General features: G+C 46.0%; 1 protein-coding gene and 1 long non-coding RNA gene across 10 annotated transcripts; one reads left to right on the top strand and one right to left on the bottom strand.

Moving 5' to 3' along the window:
- Positions 1 to 1,312: 1,312 nt before the first annotated feature.
- Positions 1,313 to 21,244, bottom strand: LRRIQ4 (leucine rich repeats and IQ motif containing 4). Of its 7 annotated transcripts, none has more exons than XM_077880278.1 (6): positions 20,989 to 21,244; positions 14,099 to 15,142; positions 9,277 to 9,450; positions 7,594 to 7,732; positions 6,359 to 6,555; positions 1,313 to 1,600 (listed from the first exon to the last, which is right to left on the bottom strand). In XM_077880278.1, exons 2-6 carry the CDS (start codon positions 15,119 to 15,121, stop codon positions 1,448 to 1,450), a joined length of 1,686 nt encoding a protein of 561 aa, XP_077736404.1. In that variant the 5' UTR covers positions 15,122 to 15,142; positions 20,989 to 21,244; the 3' UTR covers positions 1,313 to 1,447. The 7 variants fall into 7 exon arrangements, with proteins under 7 accessions (XP_077736404.1, XP_077736403.1, XP_077736402.1 ...); XM_077880277.1 differs by having other exon boundaries at positions 21,059 to 21,244; XM_077880276.1 differs by lacking the exon at positions 20,989 to 21,244 and adding an exon at positions 15,552 to 15,564.
- Positions 2,217 to 11,481, top strand: LOC144302689 (uncharacterized). 3 transcript variants are annotated; one of them, XR_013369685.1, is made up of 3 exons: positions 2,217 to 3,018; positions 8,168 to 8,269; positions 9,015 to 11,481. It is a non-coding gene; the product is annotated as an uncharacterized LOC144302689 (long non-coding RNA). The 3 variants fall into 3 exon arrangements; XR_013369687.1 differs by lacking the exons at positions 8,168 to 8,269; positions 9,015 to 11,481 and adding an exon at positions 3,492 to 5,657 and having other exon boundaries at positions 2,217 to 2,447; positions 2,558 to 3,018; XR_013369686.1 differs by lacking the exons at positions 8,168 to 8,269; positions 9,015 to 11,481 and adding an exon at positions 3,492 to 5,657 and having other exon boundaries at positions 2,217 to 2,447; positions 2,551 to 3,018.
- Positions 21,245 to 21,511: the final 267 nt, after the last annotated feature.

The raw sequence follows: 21,511 nt of genomic DNA, 5'->3' as shown, positions 1-21,511 counted from the left end.
GAAACCCAGTATCAAAAACACATCTTATTAAAATAAAGTAAAATTTTCTATTATTAAAATAAGGGAACATTACCCTCTGGGCATTTTTTTGGCATGGAATATTCTCTGTAAAACCTGATTTATTAAGGTCTTTGTCTTGCTCTAAGTGATTTTAGAAATTTTGGGTTATCTGTTGCAGGAGCATGAAACTCATCGCACAGCAGAAATGTTTGCTCACACATTTCTATTCTTTTTTTTTTTTTTTTTTTTTTTTTTACACATTTCTATTCTGACACACTTTGGGCAAATTATGTTTGGTTTCTTGTTGCTACACTGGTAATTTATATTGCAATCGTTGCTTGAACGATACGTAGGATTTGAAATTAATATTACTCCAAAAGAAGGTCATCAGGATGAGGAACTTTTGGGTCATGTAGATGGGGTTGTTTTAGGGAATTGTGGTATTCTTCATTCTCTGGGCATTCCCGTGAATTCCATGAGCACCTATGCTCTTGTGTTTATATGACATAGGCAAAATCTATGAACAACTAACCAAAAACCAGAAACAGACCAATATCCTTCAGTGGGTGAATGATTAAACTATGGAACTAGGCAATACTGCTCAGCAACAAATTGATGCATGTGACAATGTGGATGGACTTTGAGTTATGCTGAGTTAAAAAACCAATCCCCAAAGGCTACACATATGAGATTCCATTTATATGACTTCCCTGAAATAACGAAATTATAGAGCTGGGGAAAAAAGGTTAGGGACCGGGAGATGGGGTAGATGGTAGGTGTGACTAAAAGGAGTAGCACAGGGAGACTTGCGTTGGTTACGTAAAGCTACATGTGGCAAAACTGCATTGAACTACACACACACACACACAAAGTGTTCCTACAACTGATGGGATCTGAAAAAGCCCAGTTGATGGCACCAATGTAAATTTTCTGGTTTTGGTATTGTCTTAGAGTCATGCAAGATGTCAACGCTGAGGGAGAGCAAAGGGTGCACGAACCTCCCTGTCCATTTCTTTGGATATTTTTGTGAGTCTCTATTTCAAAATGTAAAGTTTTCGGGGTACCTGGCTGGCTCAGTCAGAAGAGCATAGGAGTCTTGATCTCGGGGTCATGAGGTCAAGCCTCACGTTGGTGGTAGAGGTTACTAAAATAAAGTTTTAAAGTAGACAGGATCAACCTCCACTTACCTATCACAGGCATCTACAATTTTCAACTCATGGCTGTTTCATTTGGGTCCCTCACACTTACCTCTCCCTGATATTTTTCTGCCACTGTTCCCAGGTATCGTATCATTTTAGCCGTAAAGAGTTCATTCAATAAAGTAAGAGTCTTTATTTTTAGACATAATCATGATTCTATGAATAATTTCAGCGTGGTAGGCATCTTCACTCCTACATATTTTGCCTTCTTAATCCAACAGGGTTCATTATCTCAATTCATTACAGAATTATCTCTTTTTTTTCTTTATAGGTTTTCCTTTTGCATCTTTTTCCCCTTTCTTATCTTTTGGAGAATTCTTTCCTTTCTTTAGCAGTCTTTGCAGTTCTTCAAATATCCCCAGTCCTTTCCGGACCATTGTTCCACGCCACCACGCCTGAATCTGAAGACAAGATAAACCCAAACAGTGTCAGTCGTCAGTCGGTATCCCTCCAGACTGGGGATGGCTATCTCTTCGTTCTGGTATGTAGTTTTAAAGATGTGGAGGATATAATATCATCAGAACTCTACACCTTATTTTCTCTCCGTATCTCAATTGGCCAGTCATTCTGGCAAATGTAAAAAGGAAAACAAGTTAAAAAAAAAAAATTCAGGGACGCCTGGGTGGTTGAGCCTGTGCCTTTGGCTCGGGGCAAGGTCCTGGAGTCCCAGGCTCCCTGCATGGAGCCTGCTTCTCCCTCTGCCCGTGCCTCTGTCTCTGTCTCTCTCTCTCTCTCTCATGAAAAAATAAAATTGTTTAAAAAAAATTCAGTGCTTTTATGTCCCAGGCACTGTTCTAGACATTTAGGAAACAGCAGCTAAATGCCAATGTCACTGCCCTCACACTGCCGCCAAAGGAGACAATAAACACAGGAATTTATGATCTGCTAGATGGTGGTAAATGGCACAGAGACAACAGGGCACAGTAAGGGGATGAGGAGGGCTTGTACCTGCCTTTCCTCTTGTCACTGGACTGCTGGGCCGGCCCCCCACTCCTTCAGAGACCCTGTTCCCTGTGCAGGCCTGCTCACAGCTGGACACACCCAGCACGACCCCAGCTCACGGCCTCTGCTTTTGCTGCCTCTTCTGCTCAGAGCACTCCTCCCAGCATACAGATGGCTTAACCTCCAGTTCTTCAAGTATTGGCTCAATTGGCACGGCTGTGGACTGGATTGTGTCCCCTCACCTCCAACTCCTATTAAAAGCCCCAGCCCCTAATGTGATTGTATTTGGAGAGGGACCTTTGGGAGGTAACTAGGCTGAGATGTGATCATGAAGGTGGGGTCCTTCTGATGGGTTCAGGGCCCTCATGAGAGACACCAGATAACTCACTCTGTCTCTCTGTCCTGTGAGGGCACAGCAAGAAGACAGCCGTGTGCAAGGCAGAAAGAGCTCTCACCAGAGATGGACCATGCTGCCGCCCTAATCCTGGCCTTCTAGCCTCGAGGACTGGGAGAGAGTTTCTGTTGTTGAGCCACCCAGGCTACGGTACACTGTTAGGGAGGCTGAGCTGCCTACACCAGTCATTTCCCAAGGAGGCCTATCCCAACTACCTCATTTAATCAAATCCCCCCAACCCCCAGCACCACCACCACACACACACATACTCAACTTCTGGCAATCTCAATTCCCCTTAGCTTGAACTTTTTTCCAACACCACTTATCACTTTCTAACAGACTCTGTAATTTTATGTTTTATATCTTCTCAGTTCTTATTTCCATCACACTAGACCCTAAGGAACGTGAGGACAGAAAAATTTGCTTTGTTCACTGATGTATTTCCACAGCCTACGACAGTGCCTGGCACATAGTGGAAGCTCAGTGAGCATTTGCTGAATGAATGCACAAATGAACGAATGAGGTGGGCGGGGCATGCTGTTTTACAGAAGGGGGATCAAGGGCAGGTATGAGGATATTTGGACAGGGACTAAGTGAGGGCTGGGAGTCTCGTCCATATCGAGGGGATGCAGCTCTGGGCAGAGGGAGGAGCAGCAGGCTTGGGCCTTGGGAAAACACCCAGGATCCCTCTGTGCCGTGAAAATGGGATAGAGGAGATGATGGGGAGTAGAGCCGCCACAAGTGATTTCAGGTGGTGGTTTTCCTGGGGAACAGAATCGCCCTCTAGAGGCGTTCTAGACAGTTACAGGGCTTTTTGTTGCCTTAAGGGTAGGCAGTCTTCAACTGTGGGACAGGACCCGAGTCCATAAAGACTTTCCCAGGGGGTGCACGCGTGGGTAGTTTGGAGGCAATCTATTTCCAGAGCTCCACCTGCTCTATGCACCCCTTCCTACCAGGTGTCTGCCTAGGAACACAGCTGCTGGCTCTCCACGCCTGCCTCGGCCTCCGCAGCTGCCTCTCTGGCACACCTCTCAGCCACCTGAATCTGACTAGGGTGTGTTTTGCCCTGGACTCCAAAAACCTCTGGGACACCACAAAGAAGAGACAATACAAAATAGTAGTATTGAAAACAAAACCAGACAAACAAGAACAACAAAAAACACAAATACAGAGAACTGTTGTTTCTCAGAGGGGAGGTGGGTGTGGGGGTGCGTGGAATAGGGGAGGAAGGCTGAAGGGCTGAAGAGGTACAAACTTCCAGCTATAAAGTAAGTCATGGAGATGAAAAGTTCAGGACAGGGAATGTAGTCAGCAATATTGTAATAACATTGTGTGTGGCAGATGGGGACGACGCTTGCGGTGAGCACCGTGGAATGCATAGAATCATCAAATCAATATGTTGTGCACCTGAAATTAATATAAAATTGTATGTCAATTCGATTTCAAAAACAGAAGAGTGGTAGTATTGACGTTGGCCGTAGGGACTAGGTAACCTGATTCTTTTGTAAGGCAAGTGGTTCCCAAGCTCTTTGCCTTCAAGAAAATGGAAAGACCAGTTGATTTGCCCACTAAGAGCCTGCCATGTGATTTGGGGGGGATGCAAATCTGAAGAAGTTCAGAGACGTGTGAACATTACCATTTAAAACAAAATCATAGAGGCGCGCGCACACACACACACACACACAAGCTGCTTCCATTCTTGTCAACTTCTCTATGTAAACAAGGCTTCTCAGGGCTTCATCTGTAAAAAACGAAATACAGGAACAGAACCAATGTCAATTCTGTCTCGTTCCAGCAACAGGTAGTGTTTATGCAGGGATATAGAACCTACGTGGGAAGGTCTCCCACTTGTATATGTAACTCCCAAATCCTATAGGCCAAAGAATTAAATATCAAAATATATAATGGATTTTATAGTGTTTTGGTCAGTTTTATAGTACTAATAATTGTAATATGACTCAATCCAGGACATTAAAAAACCCTATGGTTACAGAAAAAAAATTCTAATCTTAAAACTTCATTTGTATAAATATTTTTGTTGCCTGAAAGCATGAAATGTGATCTATAAATGACTTAAAATTATATATATAAAACATTAAGCTCAATTCTTGGGGGAAAGTGAAGTAGAAATACATGCTCAAGAATGAAAAAGAAATGATTATAACATTTCTGCCTATATAGGGACGCCTGGGTGGCTCAGTCCATTAGGCGTCCGACTGGTGATTTCAGCTCAGGTCATGAGTTCATGGGTTCAGTGGGACTGAGCCCCTCCTCGGCCTCCGCGCCCAGCGTGGAGTCTACTTGAGATTCTCTCTCCCTCTTCCCCTGCCCCTCTCCCACTCAGCACACATATGCGCGCGCACTCTCTCGAATAAATCTTAAAAAATTTTCTGCCTGTAAAATAAGACCTTGCTCAAGTATTTTGTATCAAATCATAAGGGTATTTAGATTCCATTAGGGACATTTAAAATAATTGATTTAAAAGCTTTATTTTAAGATGTCAATATTGAAAACTCAAGGAAAAGTAAATCCTTTGCAATGTTTAAACTTAGTGGCAAAAGGATTAAATCACCAATTTTAAAATGTGCAAGAGGGTACGTGGTTTTTCAAAATCTTTTTACGCATTTTAGGAAGTATCCAAAAAGTATTATTTTCCTTTTTCCAGTGTTGCCACTCCTGAGTATATACATATTAAAATAAGTGTTTTAAGGTAAATTACTTTCCTTTTTTCTTTACGTCACAGCGCTGTCCTTATTTTCATTTATTAAAATTATGGGTTTTGGTTTAATTTCAGGAGAGTAAAGAAGGTATCACATACTATTTACCATAAAAGAGGGTGTTAGGTTTGATATGGTTGAGGGCCATTGATAGGTGAGGGTCTTGCAAACCAAAGACTGTTCAGCTAAAAAAAATCATGGATTTCAGTAGAGTAGTGAAAAGATCCCACCTAAGTTTTAACAGCATGGGGCTGACTGCTACGTGGAAGTACAGTAAGGCTAGCAGGTGTGGAAGTGGGGATACTGGTTAGAGGACTAAGGCCATCAGGGTGGGGGACCATGGGGGCTTGGACCAGCCGAATAAAGAATATTGAATACTGACTGAAGTGGGGCCTGGCCTGGCCTATCTGGGGGTATCCTAATTGTATCCATGGGTGAGGTTGGCAAAGAGGAAATGACAAGTTTCTTTGCTCCCCCTCCTTTTTTTTTTTTTTTTTTTTAGGATTTTATTTTTTCATTCATGAGAGATACAGAGAGAGGAGAGAGAGAGAGGCAGAGACACAGGCAGAGGGAGAAGCAGGCTCCTTGCTGGGAGCCTGATGTGGGACTTGATCCCTGGGCTGAGGGCAGCTCAGCTCAACCACTGAGCCACCCAGGCATCCCGCTCACCCTCCTTTTTAAAGGCTTTTTGCCTCCTGACCCTAGTTAGTGGCAGAGCAGAACTCTGGTCTCTATACCGCTGCTCCATAAAGACTTTCACTTCTAATTTTGTAGCCTTAGTGACTTTGTGAATATAAACTTTTCAGTCCAGTGAATAGTCCGAGAATCTTAGGCTGTTTTGGGATCCTGAGGTTTGGGGTTCTTTTGCCTGTTTGTTGTCTTATCTGACAAAGAGATGAAGGACAAAAAGGCAAAAAGGCTAAGATGAGGTTCAAAGATCCCCTTGCTTAATTCGGAGTAGATGAAGGAAGTAGAGTCGCTGCTCTCAATGAGGACGACGTAGAGATGTGTGAAGCGCAGCCCCGGAACAGTCTGTGATATGTTTACCCCTGACCCCTCTCCACAGCAACTGTGAATGCGTTATCCAGAATTTTTGCTGATTTTACCTTTGTTGCCATTATTTTCTTGTTTCTTTTTATCTTCAAGTATGTCCATATAGCCTGACTGCCTTCAATGCACACTTCTTTTGGGGGGTCTTCCATGGGATTGTCCATCAGTGTCAAAACCTTGAGGTTCACCAGGTTATCCAAATTCTCTGGAAGACAGGTGATCAAGTTGTCCTCAAGCAGTAATTCTTTCAAAGCTGAAAAAATTTTTGAATGACAGATTTATCTTAAGAAGAAGCAAAGTTTCTCTGCCTCTCTCTCTGTGTCTCTCATGAATAAATAACATCTTTAAAAAAAAGAAGAAGAAGCAAAGTTAAAACATGCATTCTTTAGTCCAGTTACTTTGAAATGTTTGTTTCCTGCTGTGTCATGTATCAAAAGACACAGATTTAATGAGGTAAACCAAGGTCTCTTCCCTCTAACAATTCAGATTGTTGGAGCTAGTGTATATATTAGAGACAGAAATAGAGCACACACCAAAAAAATCTCACAGTGTTTCATTCCTCCAGGGACCAAGGACAGGAAAAAAATGTATGGTCAGGAGCATCACATGCCCACCCCTCGACTCTAATCTATGGCAAAAAAAAAAAACAAAAAAAAACAAACAAAAAAAAACAAAACAAAACAAAACAAAAAAACATTTTATTTGGTCCCACCAGAAGCTCAGCAAAAGGCTGGTAGGTGGATGGATGGATTGATGCATGTACAAATAAAGAATGGTTTAACCTAGTGTCAAATGTTTGGGTGTTTAAATATGAATCATATGTGATTTTTCATGCCAGTCCCACAGCTCCAGAAGTACCCCCCGCCCCTTGCTGACTTCACCACTCTAGGTCAACACTTTTCATTTTATTCAAGTGACTTAGTGACCTAACGCAAATTTGCTCTAGGACCCCCGGCTCCAAACTCTGGCAGGTAGTAGGTAGGCAGAAAAGGACTGTAGGTGGCATAATGACTGTAAGGAGGAATGCTGATTTTCTCTGCAGTTGCTCTTTCCTTCTCCCTTCAGTTCCAAATAAACAATCTAACTGCCTTCCTGAGGTTCTTACCTGTATCAGGCACCTGGCCTTCCCTGTCTCACTAGTGAGACCTGCGAGGAGGTAATGGGGGTAGGGCTAAGCTCTCTGAACATTGAGATTAGTCTTGAGTGAACCAAGGAAGTGGGAAATGCTTCAACATGAGAAATGCTGGCCTCGCACTCCTCTAGGCTGAGGATCTCTACTGAGATTCCTTACCTTGTGCCTGGCAAATGGAATTTGGAAGTTTCTTAAGCCAGTTGTGGCGGCAGTCAAGAATTTCCAGGTTAGGCATTGATCCCAAAGATGTGGGAAGGTACTCCAGATGATTGTTCTCCACATACAACTCTTTAAGACTCTGAAAAACATAGGAGTAGACCATAATGATCCTTACATTGATAAAAGAATTAAGAAAACCAGACTCACTGGTGAGTTCCCATGCTCTTTCAATGGGGATAGTGAGCATTGGGTCAACGACGAAACTAAGAACCATCATCAAAACATAAAATTATTTTTGGGTAAAACCATTGGATGTGGTTCCCATTTATGCAGGGAAAAGAAAACACGGGAATCTCATGTTTGTTTCACAAGAACTTTACAGAAAAATAACTGTGATAATTTATATCATTTGCTCCCCTTCAATAGCTAATTAGCAGCAGCAGTTGCTGTAGGACTAAAAGTGCATCAAGTATCAATCTAACACTGTCCAGGTGGAAGTAGCCAAAATGTGCAAACTAATTAGTTATTTTCAAATCCACTGGGCAAAAATGTAATGTTTGCATCTCACCCTAAGCTTTCAGAGAGTGTTCCGTGGCGTATCAAGGAGCCAGATGATAAGAATTCTGAACCCAGGGCAAAGCAGTGGAGAATCAGGAATAGGACATCTGTGTCACAGGTGAGAAGTACCCATGCCATACATGCTGTCGCTCAGCTCCACAACTGGGGCTCATGTTGTGGCCCACACCTACTTTAACATTAGTAAGAGCGCAGTACAACAAATATGGGGAAAAAAATCTCAATTCTTTAAAGTATGCATACATTAAGACACAGGGGTATGGCTACTTTGAATGAAGTTATCCTGTTGCTTTGTTAGGATTTAGCACGGGGCTGCGTGTGGGCCCATCTCTATAGGATCCTGGGACCGTGTTAAACCCTGATTTGCCCACCATCATACAGGGAGGGAGGTCACATTGACCCATCCAGAATGCAGACCCCTAGCCATATCACCTGTAGGATACTTTAACTTAAAAAATAGTACAATTTTCAGGGGCCTCTTACAAAAGGTAGAAATCAAATGGAAAGTGATAGGGCTCAATTTCCTTTTTTTTTTTTTCAGGTTTTTTTTTTAATTTTTATTTTTTTTGCTAATTCCCAGGTTTTATTTATTTATTTATTTATTTATTTATTTATTTATTTATTTATTTATTTTTATTGGAGTTCAATTTGCCAACATATAGCATAAGACCCAGTGCTCATCCCATCAAGTGCCCCCTTCAGTGCCCGTCACCCAGTCACCCCCCCCCCCCGCCCACCTCCCCTTCCACCACCCCTTGTTCGTTTCCCAGAGTTAGGAGTCTCTCATGTGCTGTCTCCCTTTCTGATATTTCCCACTCATTTTTTCTCCTTTTCCTTTTATTTAGGGCTCAATTTCTGCAAATAAAACATGCCAAACTGCACAGCGGAGATGAGTATGGCATGGCATAGCCTCTTGGCTATGTTCTTTGCATATGCATCCAGGGGTTCAGGAAAACAGTGCTAGAATGACTGGCTGTTTGGGGCTGGAAATCTAATATGGAGGATTCCCTCAAGCCTCTGGGGATGCCACCGTGTTTTCTCAGTATCAGCCAACTTAAAGAATCAGTAGGCATGGACTTCTTTGCTTACTCATTTGGGGAGGCTTACCTGTAGTTTGCTAATGTGTTCTGGAATATAGGTGAGCTTCATTCCCTGGTCTTGCCCAATGTATAATTTCTCTAAAGACTCTAAAGAAAGGATTTCTTCTGGAAACGAAGGGAACTGATTTCCTGTTAATCCAAGCATCTTCAGCTTTGAAAGTGAGCTGAAGTCTGAAGGTAACTAGAAGTATTCCAAAAAGATAAGTTTCAGGTCAAGATTATTTTGAACAATAAGACAATAAATGGAGTTTTTAGTTTTGAGGCCAATTGATAAACCTACAGTAGAGCAATTTAGCAATTCCTACGGATGAGAAGTTGGCACAAATACTTGCGTATAGAGTATTTGTATTTGTAGATCTAAAGTCTGGAGTCCCACTCTTTCCCCAAGCCCCTCTGCTCTTCACTTCAGGCATTGCTTTAAACTGAAGCAATTTTAAACCTATTGCAAACTTTTGAACCGTGGTGCAGCAAATGCTTGACACTACTGAAAAAGTGCTGAAGTTATCAGAGTAATACCCCAACTGTAATATTGATAAGTTCAGTTATTGGAACTGATCCAATCTAGTAACATTACCTCTCACCCCAAAAGGCTTTAAGTCAGCAATTTATAAACTTCAGCTGAAATCTTAGTTGGATGCAAACAATGAAGACGATCATGATTTTATCTTACCATATTCTCCCCGCCAGCAAATAATGAGGCTTATGGACCCTCTGTAGGTATCAGGGAGGCATTTCCTAGACTCCCAGACTGCCAGGCTTGGCACGTCTTACAAAGGTCGTCTATTCTAATCCTTTAATAGGATGGTTGAACATATTCCACACATGCTAGCCATGCAGCACACATTTAAACAGCACCTCCTGGAATGCAAAGCTCATTACTTGGATGGAGACCTCTAATTATCAGATTTTCTTCTTTTGTCAAGCCAAAAATCTGTGTCACTATTATGTTCACCTATTGGTCTCTTTCTGGCCATCTGGAACCACACGGAAAAATCTCATTCTTAAAATATGTGATAGTCTCCCTATTGATTATGTTGCAGAGACACCTATTTTCTTTCCTTTTTTTTTTTTTTGAGACACCTATTTTCTTGTAGAAAAATAAAACACAGTTATAGATCTCGACAGCTTCTTAACTCACTTTGAACCACCTTCTTTTATGAGGCTTTACTTCTAATGGGGAAATCTATTCCCCACAGTTCCCTGTCCCAGCCCTGGCATCTCCCCTACCCATTCCTCTCTTCTTCATGAAAATGGTGACACTTCAGCTTAGCCTCACCTCTCCATAGATGGGGCGGGGAAGGTTGGAAACATAATTGGGGAGCAGCTCAAAAGAAAGCTCCCTAAAGTGATAACAGTAAGTCTCACCCATCTGCAATCTTTCATACGGTATTTTTCTCTTTATTGTGTAGGAGGAGGGCTCATTTTCCTAAAAGCGCTCTAAAATGTTTATAGTTTTATTTATTTTTTAATCAGAGGAAGTCAACCGCCAGAGAAACTGATATTTAAGCTTTCCTTCTTGGCTATTTCAAAATTCTTCATCAGGCACTTAGATCCCTTTAACACACAGCATCTGCATCAGTGCCGTCCAAAATAATAGGATAAAGTTTTTCAATCTAACCCCTTCATTATAACCTAGTAACGTCCCTCTTACTGCTGTTCAGTTAGCTCATAAGTATAGCTTTTCTTTTTCAAAGCACATTGAATGTTCAAAGTTTCTTTTTCCCCCGGATGTTCAAGATCTAGTAATTAATCCCATCACAGTCACATTAAAGTATAGTGGAAAATAAATCCAGATGTACAGAAAACCTATAGAGAGTTAAATCAGGACAGTCAGTATGGATGCCCTAAATTTGAGCGACAGTCATTTTGAGCATAAGTTAAATGTCCTTTAACAGACATGTACCATACAAATAAAATCTATGTAGATACACACTGAAGTCAGCTACTTTTGCATACACCTAGAAAAAGCTACTGGCCAAGAGCAAGAAATCCATCAGGTAAGTCTTTGGGGTAGGAGAGGTAAGGAGCTGGCTTAAAAGCCATGTGTCATTATACAGAGAAATGCACTGGGAGGTAACTGGAAAGATTAACTGTAATAGGACTCGAGAAAAGAAGACCCAAAACCACAAAAATATCATCATAAGACCTGAATGTTTGTTTTTTTAAAAAAAAAAAAAACCTGAAGAATAACAAGCAATGGTACCCAGAGATCTTCACATCCTATATAATAATGTTGAAAACGTCCACATTTCAGTACGGTTTGACTAGTGGTAAAACCTGGTATTGGGTGATGCTTACCTTTGTGAAGGCACCATCTGTGTGTGATTCCCTCCTCTATTCTGATCTCTTACAATGTCTCACAGGAAAGAATTAGGTTCAGGACTCAATAGGAATCAAGTCAATGTGCTATTCTTCCCAAGGGCACTTTATATTTTGAGCCTTTCGCTCTCAACGTGGAATGTCAGACTTTGTCCACTGTAAAAGGAATTTCTTACCATGGTGGTGGAATAGCTGGGGGTGGGGGTGGGCAGAGGGCCTCTAATAAACTTCTAAAATCCCCCAAAATGGGTTGCTACCTAAGTAAAGATCAAGCCCCAGATTCTCTTCCTAAATCCTAAATCACCATCAAAACAATTACTTCCTTAAAGGCAGTTTTAAAATTATAGAACTAGGACAAACAGCAGCACCGCCCCCCCATCAAAGCTCTAAATTAAAAATTGAGTAAGAGATTAAACAAAAACTAAAACACCCCCGAAGAACCTTTAAGGCCTAGGACTAGTAGAAAGTATGGGGAGCATAGGAGATCAGTGTCCATTGCCAGGAAAAGCAGACCTATTACTTGATGATTCTGATTGTGGATTTCCAAATCTCTTGATTTCTCCCTCTACAGTTGTCTTTTGCTCTTAACAGGACTTTTCTTTTAATTTTCAAATATTAAAAATAAAGAAGCGAACACATGTGTATGCACCACCCAAATCTTTTGTTCATAAACAAAATGTGTGTCAACTATACTCCAATAAAAAGATTTTTTTAAGATTTTATTTATTTATTCATAAGAAACACAGAGAAAGAGGCAGAAACACAGGCAGAGGGAGAAGCAGGCTCCATGCAGGGAGCCCGACGTGGGACTCGATCCAGAGTCTCCAGGATCATACCCTGGGCCGAAGGCGGCGCCAAACCGCTGAGCCACCCAGGCTGCCCTAAAAAGAATTTTTAAATAAAAGGAAATGCTGCAATTAAAACTGAGCCCCTTGGGCAGCCCTGGTGGCTCAGCGGTTTAGCGCCACCTTCGGCCCAGGGTATGATCCTGGAGACTCTGGATCGAGTCCCACGTCGGGCTCCCTGCATGGAGCCTGCTTCTCCCTCTGCCTGTGTTTCTGCCTCTGTGTGTGTGTGTGTGTGTGTGTCTCATGAATAAATAAATAAAATATTTAAAATAAATAAATAAATAAATAAATAAATAAACAAACAAACCTGTAATAATAAATAATAATAAACAAACAAACCCCCTGTCATCCCCTCCTCACTTCCTTGACTTCCTTCCTCTTCCCAGAGGCAGCCACTACTAAGAAGTTAGTGAGGTTTTTTCCTAGTTCATATGTTATTCTTTTATTATATATATAAATATCCACAAACTATGTGTTGTGTGTGCATGTATGTAGTTTTGTGTGATTAAGAGTTTATAAGTGGGGACGCCTGGGTGGCTCAGTAGTTGAGCGCCTGCCTTCCGCTCCAGGCATGATCCTGGGATCCTGGGGTCCTGGGATTGAGTCCCGCATCGGGCTCCCCGCATGGAGCCTGCTTCTCCCTCTGCCTGTATTTCTGCCTCCCTCTCTCTCTCTGTGTCTCTCATGAATAAATAAAATCTTAAAAAAAAAAAAAAAGACTATAAATAGTGGCAGGTTCTGCAATTTGTTGTCTGCGTTCCTAACAAACACCACAATTTCGAGGTTTATCTGCACAGGCACATATTGCACCGGGTCACTTAAATGACTGTGTAGATTTTTAATTTTAGGAGTGTAGCGGCAGCTTTTCGCCCACTGCTCCTCTGACCTTGAGACTGTCTCCCAGGCTCCCTGTCAACGTCCCTATGATGGACATTTTTGAACAGGGCCTCCCTGCACAACCTGCGAGGGGGCTTCTCTAGGGACGAGGCTGTTTTTGCAGTTCACCGTGAGTGGAAGATTAAGGCCTTGAGGCTGTGGGTGTCAGGAGAAGAACAAAAGAAAGAAAAGAAAAGAAAAGAAAAGAAAAGAAAAGAAAAGAAAAGAAAAGAAAAGAAAAGAAAAGAAAAGAGAAGAAGAAGAAGAAGAAAGGAGGGAAGGAAGGAAGGAAGAAAAAAGAAAAGAAAAGAAAAGAAAAGAAAAGAAGAAGAAGAAGAAGAAGAAGAAGAAGAAGAAGAAGAAGAAAGGAGGGAAGGAAGAAAGGAGGGAAGGAAGGAAGGAAGAAAGAAAAGAAAAGAAAAGAAAAGAAAAGAAAGAAAAGAAAAGAAAGAAAAAAAAGAAAAGAAAAGAAAAGAAAAGAGGAAGGAAGGAAGGAAGGAAGGAAGGAAGAAGAAAGAAAAGAAAAAAGAAAAAAGAAAAGAAAAGAAAAGAAAAGAAAAGAGAAGAAAAGAAAAAAAGAAAAAGAAAATCTGCCTCCTAAGGAGGAATCCCGGTTGAGGGGCGCAGGATGGTTCCGAATGCAGACTCCGGGGCGCAGCAGCTCCGGGATGGGAGGGGCTGTGTCTGTGCCCCGCCAGGTGGGTGAGCCCCCCCTGCACCCCCAGCTCCCCACGTGGCACCGAGGACGGTGTCCCCCCCCCCGCCCCCATGCAGCCAGCATCGCACCTGCCGTATTCTATTGTCGTCCAGCGCCAGCACCTGCAGGTGCCTGAGCGCGCAGAGCTCGGCGGGGCCGCGCTCCAGGTGGTTCTGGCTGAGGTCCAGGAGGCGCAGGTGGACCAGCCGCCGGAAGGAGCGCCGCAGCGCCCGCAGGCCCGTGTCGCGCAGGTACAGCAGGTGCACGGAGCTCCACCTGCACACGAGGCGCGGCAGCCTCTCCAGGTGGTTGCCGCTCAGCCCCACCTCGGTCAGCGCGGCGAGCTGGGCCAGGCCGCGCGGCAGGGAGCGCAGCCGGTTGCGGGACAGATCCAGCACGGCCAGCCCGGCGCAGAGGCCCAGCGCCTCGGGCAGGCCGGCCAGGCCGTTGTCGGCCACGTAGAACTTCTGCAGCCTCGCCAGGTTGCCAATCTCCTCGGGGATGGCGGTGAGCTGGTTCTCATCCAGGTCGATGATCTCCAGGTTGCAGAGGACACAGAGCTCCGGGGGGAAGACTGCAAACTGGTTGTGCCCCAGGTAGATCTCCCGCAGTTGGGTCTGGTTCACGATTTCCTTGGGCAGAGACCTCAGGTGGTTGCCGGTCAGGCCGAGCAGCTCGAGGTGGTGCAGGAGTTTGCAGAGGACGTTGGGGATCTCCCCCAGGTGCGTGTGGTAGAGGCGCAGCTCCCGCAGCCTGCGCAGGCCGCCCAGGACGGGAAGGGACGAGGACAGCAGCGGGTTGTGGCTCAGGTCCAGGCCCTCCAGGCTGCCCAGCCTGCCCAGCTCTGGGCAGAGCTTGCCCAGCCTGTTCTTGTTCAGGTAGAGAATCCGGAGGTTCTTTAAGTGCTGAATATCCTGCGGGATCTCCTCGATCTGGTTGTTTTCCAGATGCACTTCTTCTAATTCTTCTAAGTCTGTGATCTCCCGTGGAACAGTAGTCAAGCTCTGACTGGAGGCATCAATGAAAAATGTCCTATCGGAGGCCTGTTGCGGATCGTTTTTCCGATGAATTTTAAATGCCTGTCCTCCTGATTTTGTCATGTCCTCTGACATGAAGTCAAATATATTCAAAATCTGAAATATTGTGAAAAGAAAAGAAAAAAAATCCGTTTACTTGCCATGAGACTCCATATCCTTAAGAGAGAGAAAACCTAAGTTCAGCTGATTGGATCTAGGCCTTGACATTCTAACACAGCATGAAATGTCGGTTTTTGAAACCCATAAAACATTATATGTTAATGAATTGAATTTAAATAAAATTTAAAAAAAGAGAAATGTAGGTTTCTGTGTTTCGTGTCAGATGAATTCAGGCATAGACACCTCCTAACAGGCTGACTTCTATGAAAAGAAAAATATTGTCTTAGTTTTTTCACATCCCTATCTTGATTCTCTTTCCAGGTGGAACATAGACGGTTGCAAAGAAGAAAAAAATAAAAATAAAAATAAAATTTAAAAAAAGAAGTTTGCAAAGAAGTACTCTTACCATAAACACTGAGAGAACACGAGCACGGAAGAACCTGAAACGCAGATCTGGCTCTCCTCGGCTGCCTGGGGCTGACTCAGTGGCCCAGGAGAAGCTGCAGACCAGCTGAAAGAGCAGAGAGACATCCTGTCTTCTCGTGGTCCTAGATCCCTAAGCCTAGCGTCTTTGGCTTGCTCTCTAGGATGGGGCTTTCCTGCTGCAGCACTAGGCCTCTCCTCCCACACAGAGGCCCAGGCCCTAGACCAAGGGCTGTGCTTCCAGCCCCACACTTAACATTATTGCGCCTTGCAACACAACAGTATGTGGTTTAGATCCTCGTTGCTCTATGCCTAGCCTCCAACAGAGCTCTAGGACAGGGTTGCTCTCTGTTATTTAAAGAAAGAAAAAGACTGGGACGCCTCGGTGGCTCAGCGGTGTGATGGGGGTTCCCGGATCGAGTCCACACAGGGAGCCTGCTTCTCCCTCTGCCCGTGTCTCTGCCTCTGTGTGTGTGTGTCTCTCTTTCATGAATAAATAAATAAAATCTCAAAAAAAAAAAAAAAAAAGCTTAACATTGATTAAATTACATCTAGAATGAACTGTCTCTGACATTTGTCATTTGATCATTAGATTGACTTACTACTGTCCAGTCCTGTAGGGTCAAATTTCCAGTGTCCTAAATATCAAACTACTGACAATGCTGAAGACTGCTAGACCATCCACAGTGTACAGACCAAGGCCACGGTAGAAATGAAAATAGACAACACTCAGGACACTATACCCTCTTAGCTTAACTTCAATTAATGTGTGTAATCCTCACTAGAACCCTAAGAAGCAGGCACCATTACGACCTCTGCTTTACAGATACAGAAACTAACCAAATGGTCTTTTCTCAGGACATAGTAGGAAGTGGCGGCAGGAGCATAGAATTTCTCTTAACCTCACTGAAGATATTAACGTTTGTTTACAAGAATGGTTTTTATTAAAATCAGTCTTGGGTGCGAGCATTCAAGCTTGATTTTCTTCTGTGGCCTTCCAGCAGAGTCAGCTGGGGGAAGATTGCTGCGGACTGGCCATCTGATTAGCGTTAACACAAGTGCGTCTGGGCTTCCAGACCCATAAAATGAATTATTTCTCCTAACATTCATCTGGTACCACGATGAGACCTGACTAGAATGTCTGAACGTGTGTGTACATATGTTATCTCGCCAGAATCATATAGCCCACATGTGTCTGGAACCAATTTGATGGCCTCTGAAAGCTATATATATTGTATATCCATTAGCAGACTTAATAAAAGGAGGTTGTAAAGTCAGATTTGCAACAGCCTGGCCAGTTATTCAGCCTCAGTAAATAAGAACAGAGGAGATGGGTTCCTTATCGGCTATATTTTTTTCATAAGGATTGCTACTGCAAAAAAAAAAAAAAAAGGATTGCTACCACAACCCGGTCAGATTAACCTGTTACAACCCAATATTACTGCAGAATTTCTAAGTGTAATGACTGTTGTGTCATTTCAAGGAGCCAGGGTTTGGGTAGTTTAATAATTAACCCTTTTTTGTGTGATTTTTGATGCCTGAGAAAACCATTTAAGAAAATGATCATCCCTCTCACATTTATATCAAGTGTTGGTGGACATTTGTTTCCAAGTCTGATTAGACACCAACTGGATAGATAAGATTAGGGTCCTGAGGTTAGCATGACTCCCTGATTAGCATAAATAACCACTTCTAGTCAAAATAATTTCAAGATTTTACTTAAAGCTCCACCTGGTTGATCTTCTCCCTCTGACACAGACAAGCCGAAAAACTCCATACGCCCAGGACCGGAGAACCATGTAATGGTCATGGGAACACCCTTTGCTTTGATAAAAATGTCTGGGAGACTAAAATCCTAGGAAAGAGGCTTAAGTCTCCTCTCAGGTAATACTGAGGCTGAGTGGAAAACTTTTATGCAAGCAAATTTCGGTTTTTAGCAGGGGTGTGGGAAAGTCTAAACGGCTCAACCAATAATAAAGGCAGATTCTGGGTGTGATGTTGTGAGACAGCAATAAATATGTATTTGGTCTTTTGTCCCCAAGTTCCTGATACAAGAGTTTCTAAATCCTTTGGTATTTTCTGAGGGGTTGGAGAAGAGGGCCTTTTGCTCTTCCTACTAAGCCCCAACCAAGCACACCCGAGTCCTTTTAACTCGGTCACTCTCCTGAGGCCCCAGAGAGCCTCCCGGAGCCGGGCCAGGGCCAGAGGGAGACCCACGGGTCGAGGCGAGTGGAACGTTCGGGGCTGGAGGTTGAGTTAATCCCCAGTGGCCAGTGATTTAGGCCAGCGTGGTGGCCTCGGAAGGGAACCTCTAGAAATCCCCCAGACGGCGGGGCTGGGAGGGCCTTGGGGCCTTGAGCACATCAAGGAGGCCTGCGCCCTCTCCCCACGGGTGGCTCTTCCACTTGAGGGTTCCTGACTCGTAGGTTTTAGAACACAGTTCTGAGTTCTGGAAACCGTTAAGGCAAATGACTGAACCTCAGGAGGGAGCTGCGGGAGCCCCTGACTTGTAGGGCCTGGTGACCGGCACCCCAAGTGGCAGCAGCCCTGGGGGACTGAGCCCTCCCACTGGAGGGTCTGTGCCCACTCGGGGTGCAGAGGCCTCAGGGCGCCCACTCGGGGTCCGCAGAGGCCTCAGGGCCCACTCGGGGTGCAGGATCTCAGGACACCCACTCGGGGTGCAAGGCCCCAGGGTGCCCTCTCGGGGTCTGCAGAGGCCTCAGGACGCCCACTCGGGGTGCAGGACCTCAGGACGCCCACTCGGGGTCCGCAGAGGCCTCAGGGCCCACTCGGGGTGCAGGATCTCAGGACACCCACTCGGGGTGCAAGGCCTCAGGGTGCCCTCTCGGGGTCTGCAGAGGCCTCAGGACGCCCACTCGGGGTGCAGGACCTCAGGACGCCCACTCGGGGTGCAAGGACTCAGGGTGCCCACTCGGGGTCTGCAGAGGCCTCAGGACGCCCACTCGGGGTGCAAGGCCTCAGGGTGCCCTCTCGGGGTGCAGCGCCTCAGGGCCCACTCGGGGTGCAGCACCTCAGGGCGCCCTTGGTTCGCTGTGCTCAGAGCCGCGGGCGGGGAAGCTCCGCAGCGCCGCCCCGAGCCTCTGTCCCCGAGCACCCAGGCCAGTGACCCTGGAGAGGGGCTCGGCCCGACCCCTGAGCTTGGGCTGCTCCGGGCGCCCCCTGCCCCCCTTGTCCCCAAACTATGCATCTCAACGAGCCTCCCAGGACTTGTCTTCTTTCAATAGACTCGAAATGGCATTTTACCCCGCTTCAGAAACGTTTCTGCCCCTCATTCCTCCACGTGCACCCCCAAACTATAGATCTAGTCATTCACAGGCAAAGCTCTTCTTTCCCCCCTTTTAGAATGTGGTTTTGCAAACTGCTGCGGGATGAGCACCGGTGAGGCGCTGACCGCTGGCGGACTGTCTCGGCTCCTCAGACCAGAAGGACTAAGCTTCTCGACCACTGGGTCCCCCTCCATCCGTCCCCTCTATCCGTCCCCGCCCAGCTTTTCCATGACACGACTTTCTCCGCCACAAGCCGCCGAGACACCCAGCAGGAATCCACCAGGGCTCTGCTGGACCTGGCACCTGCCAGCGGCTTAGCTGGGGAAAATAGCCAAGGGGCCTGTTAGACACTGCTTCTCCCGGATTCTTTTAGGTTCTAGCTCCATGTCAGCGGGAAACCACTTACCTAGACCCTATTGTGTTTCCTCAAGACAGGACTTCCTTAGATTATAATGAAACCTCATGCTGTTGGCTTTTTAAAAAGTTACAATAAAAGAAACATTTAAAAAATATTTCTGGGTCTTCTCTAAAACCATAGTCCAAGACCTGTCTATTAAGTTACTTATATAAAGATACAACTACTGGGCAGCCCGGGTGGCTCTGTGGTTTAGGGCCTGCCTTCGGCCCAGGGCGTGATCCTGCAGACCTGGAATCGAGTCCGGCGTCGGGCTCCCTGCTTCTCCCTCTGCCTGTGTCTCTGCGCCTCTCTCTGTGTCTCTCATGAGTGAATAAATAAAATCTTAAAAAAAAAAAAAAAGATACAACTACTAAAGTTTCCTACTATAAGGTGCCAGAGAAATGTAAATGCTGTCTTATGGAAAAATGAGGATGGGGGATTCATGGGGGGGTGCTCAGTGGTTCAGCGCCTGCCTTTGGCCCAGGGTGTGATCCTGGAGTCCTGGGATCAAGTCCCGCATCAGGCTCCCTGCATGGAGCCTGCTTCTCCCTCTGCCTGTGTGTGCGTGTGTGTGTGTTTATCATGAATAAATAAATAAAATATTAAAAAAAAAAAAAAGAAGAATGGGGACCGTACACCCTCATGTATTCCCTTCGGTTCTGACTTCAGGACGGCTGAGAGTCCAGTTAGACCTCCACTCTGGGTTCTTGACACATAAGCCCCCAGTGAATCCACTGAAGTTTCCTGGAAGCCAGCTCAGCAACCGGTCTCCCCGACCTCCCTACCTACCCCCAGCCGGTGATTCTCAAGGGGAGAATTTAAAAAAAAAAAAAAAAAATTTTTTTTTTTTTAAATTACATCTCTCCTCCATCTGGAAATCATTGGGTTAATGAAAAATGTACTGATGGAAATGAGTTGTACAGGGGGGCATTTCTTTTTTTTTCTTTTCTTTTCTTTTTTTTTTTTTGACCATCCTATTTGGTCTGCATTTGGACACAGAGGGGGTAGTTCTGTGCCAACACGGCTCCGCTGTAGGAGAACAGTGCTTCAAGGGCCGTGTGACGGTTGAAAGCAGGTGGCCCTGTTTGTTGGTCACCCTCGGAGCAAAGTGCTTGGTGCCTCTTGCTCGCTTAGAGCACCGCTCCTTTCCCCTGGGGCAGCAACGAATAAATCCTGAGCCCTTCTTGACTTTCCTCTACTCAACTCCAAATCCCCTGAGGGTGCTTGGGGCGCTGGGTGCTGGGGGGGGGGGTGCCCCCGCTCACGCTCTAGTGTTCCAAGCTACCCTCCGCTTTGTCGGTAGCACATGGGGTAAATGAAAACAGTATTTTCTAGTCATGTTCAGCCTGAAATGATTCAGGTGAGGCTTGAAAGGCTACGCAGGGTGTCAAGAGACCCCTGGCTCGCGGGGCGCGGCCCCTGGGCAGCGGGTGCCAAGGACAGAGGTCCGGGCCCTTGGGGTCTCCACCTCTGACTGGGGGCAGAAGCCTCCGGGCTTCCCTTGCGGGCCTTCCCTTCTGCTTCTCAACGCCTTCCTGTGGCCGGCGGCCCCGAACCCAAGCCCCTTCCTTCCCTCCTCCCTCCTGCGCTCCCACCCGCGCCCTGTAAGGACGGCTGGGCTGGTCCCCAAGTCCAGCCTCGCTGGGCCTCTCTGGGGGCGCAGGTGCAGCGGCCTCAGCCCGCCGCCCCCTTCCATCTGCACCTGCGGCCCCGGGGGGGGGGGGGGGCTCCCACACCTGCCAGCCGGGCTCCTCGGGACGCACCGGGCCCCACCTGCGCCCACCTCGGGGCTGGACATCCAAGTACCTGCGCGTCCCGGCTGCGCCCCGCTGTGCCGCCCTGGGGTGCGGGAGGGGGGAGATCGCTGGGGCGGGTCCGGGAGCCTCCTCCTCCAGGAAGCCTCCTCCTCCAGGAAGGCCTCCCTGACGCGCCGCCCTCCGCGAGGCTCCCTTAGCCCCCGCCCCCTCCGAGCCGGCGCTGCCCGCTGGGCCCCGCAGGGACCTGCACACTTTGGGGAGGACGCTGTGTCATAATCGTCTTTGTAGCCCCGGCCCCGGGCCCCCGGCCTTGCCCCCCAAGCCTCAGGAACGTATTTTCTCTGTTTTGTTTTGTTTTTTGCTTTTTAAGATTTTATTTATTCATTCATGAGACACAGAAGGAGAGAGGCAGAGCCGCAGCCTCCATGCAGGGAGCCCGACGCGGGGCTCGACCCCCGGTCCCCAGGTTCACGCCCGGGCCGCCGTCCCCTGCGGTCTTCGT

The sequence above is a fragment of the Canis aureus genome, chromosome 31, assembly GCF_053574225.1.
Source record: "Canis aureus isolate CA01 chromosome 31, VMU_Caureus_v.1.0, whole genome shotgun sequence".
NCBI lineage: Eukaryota > Metazoa > Chordata > Mammalia > Carnivora > Canidae > Canis > Canis aureus.
Note: the sequence above shows the minus strand (reverse complement) of the source record. Positions and strands in the feature narration are given on the sequence as shown.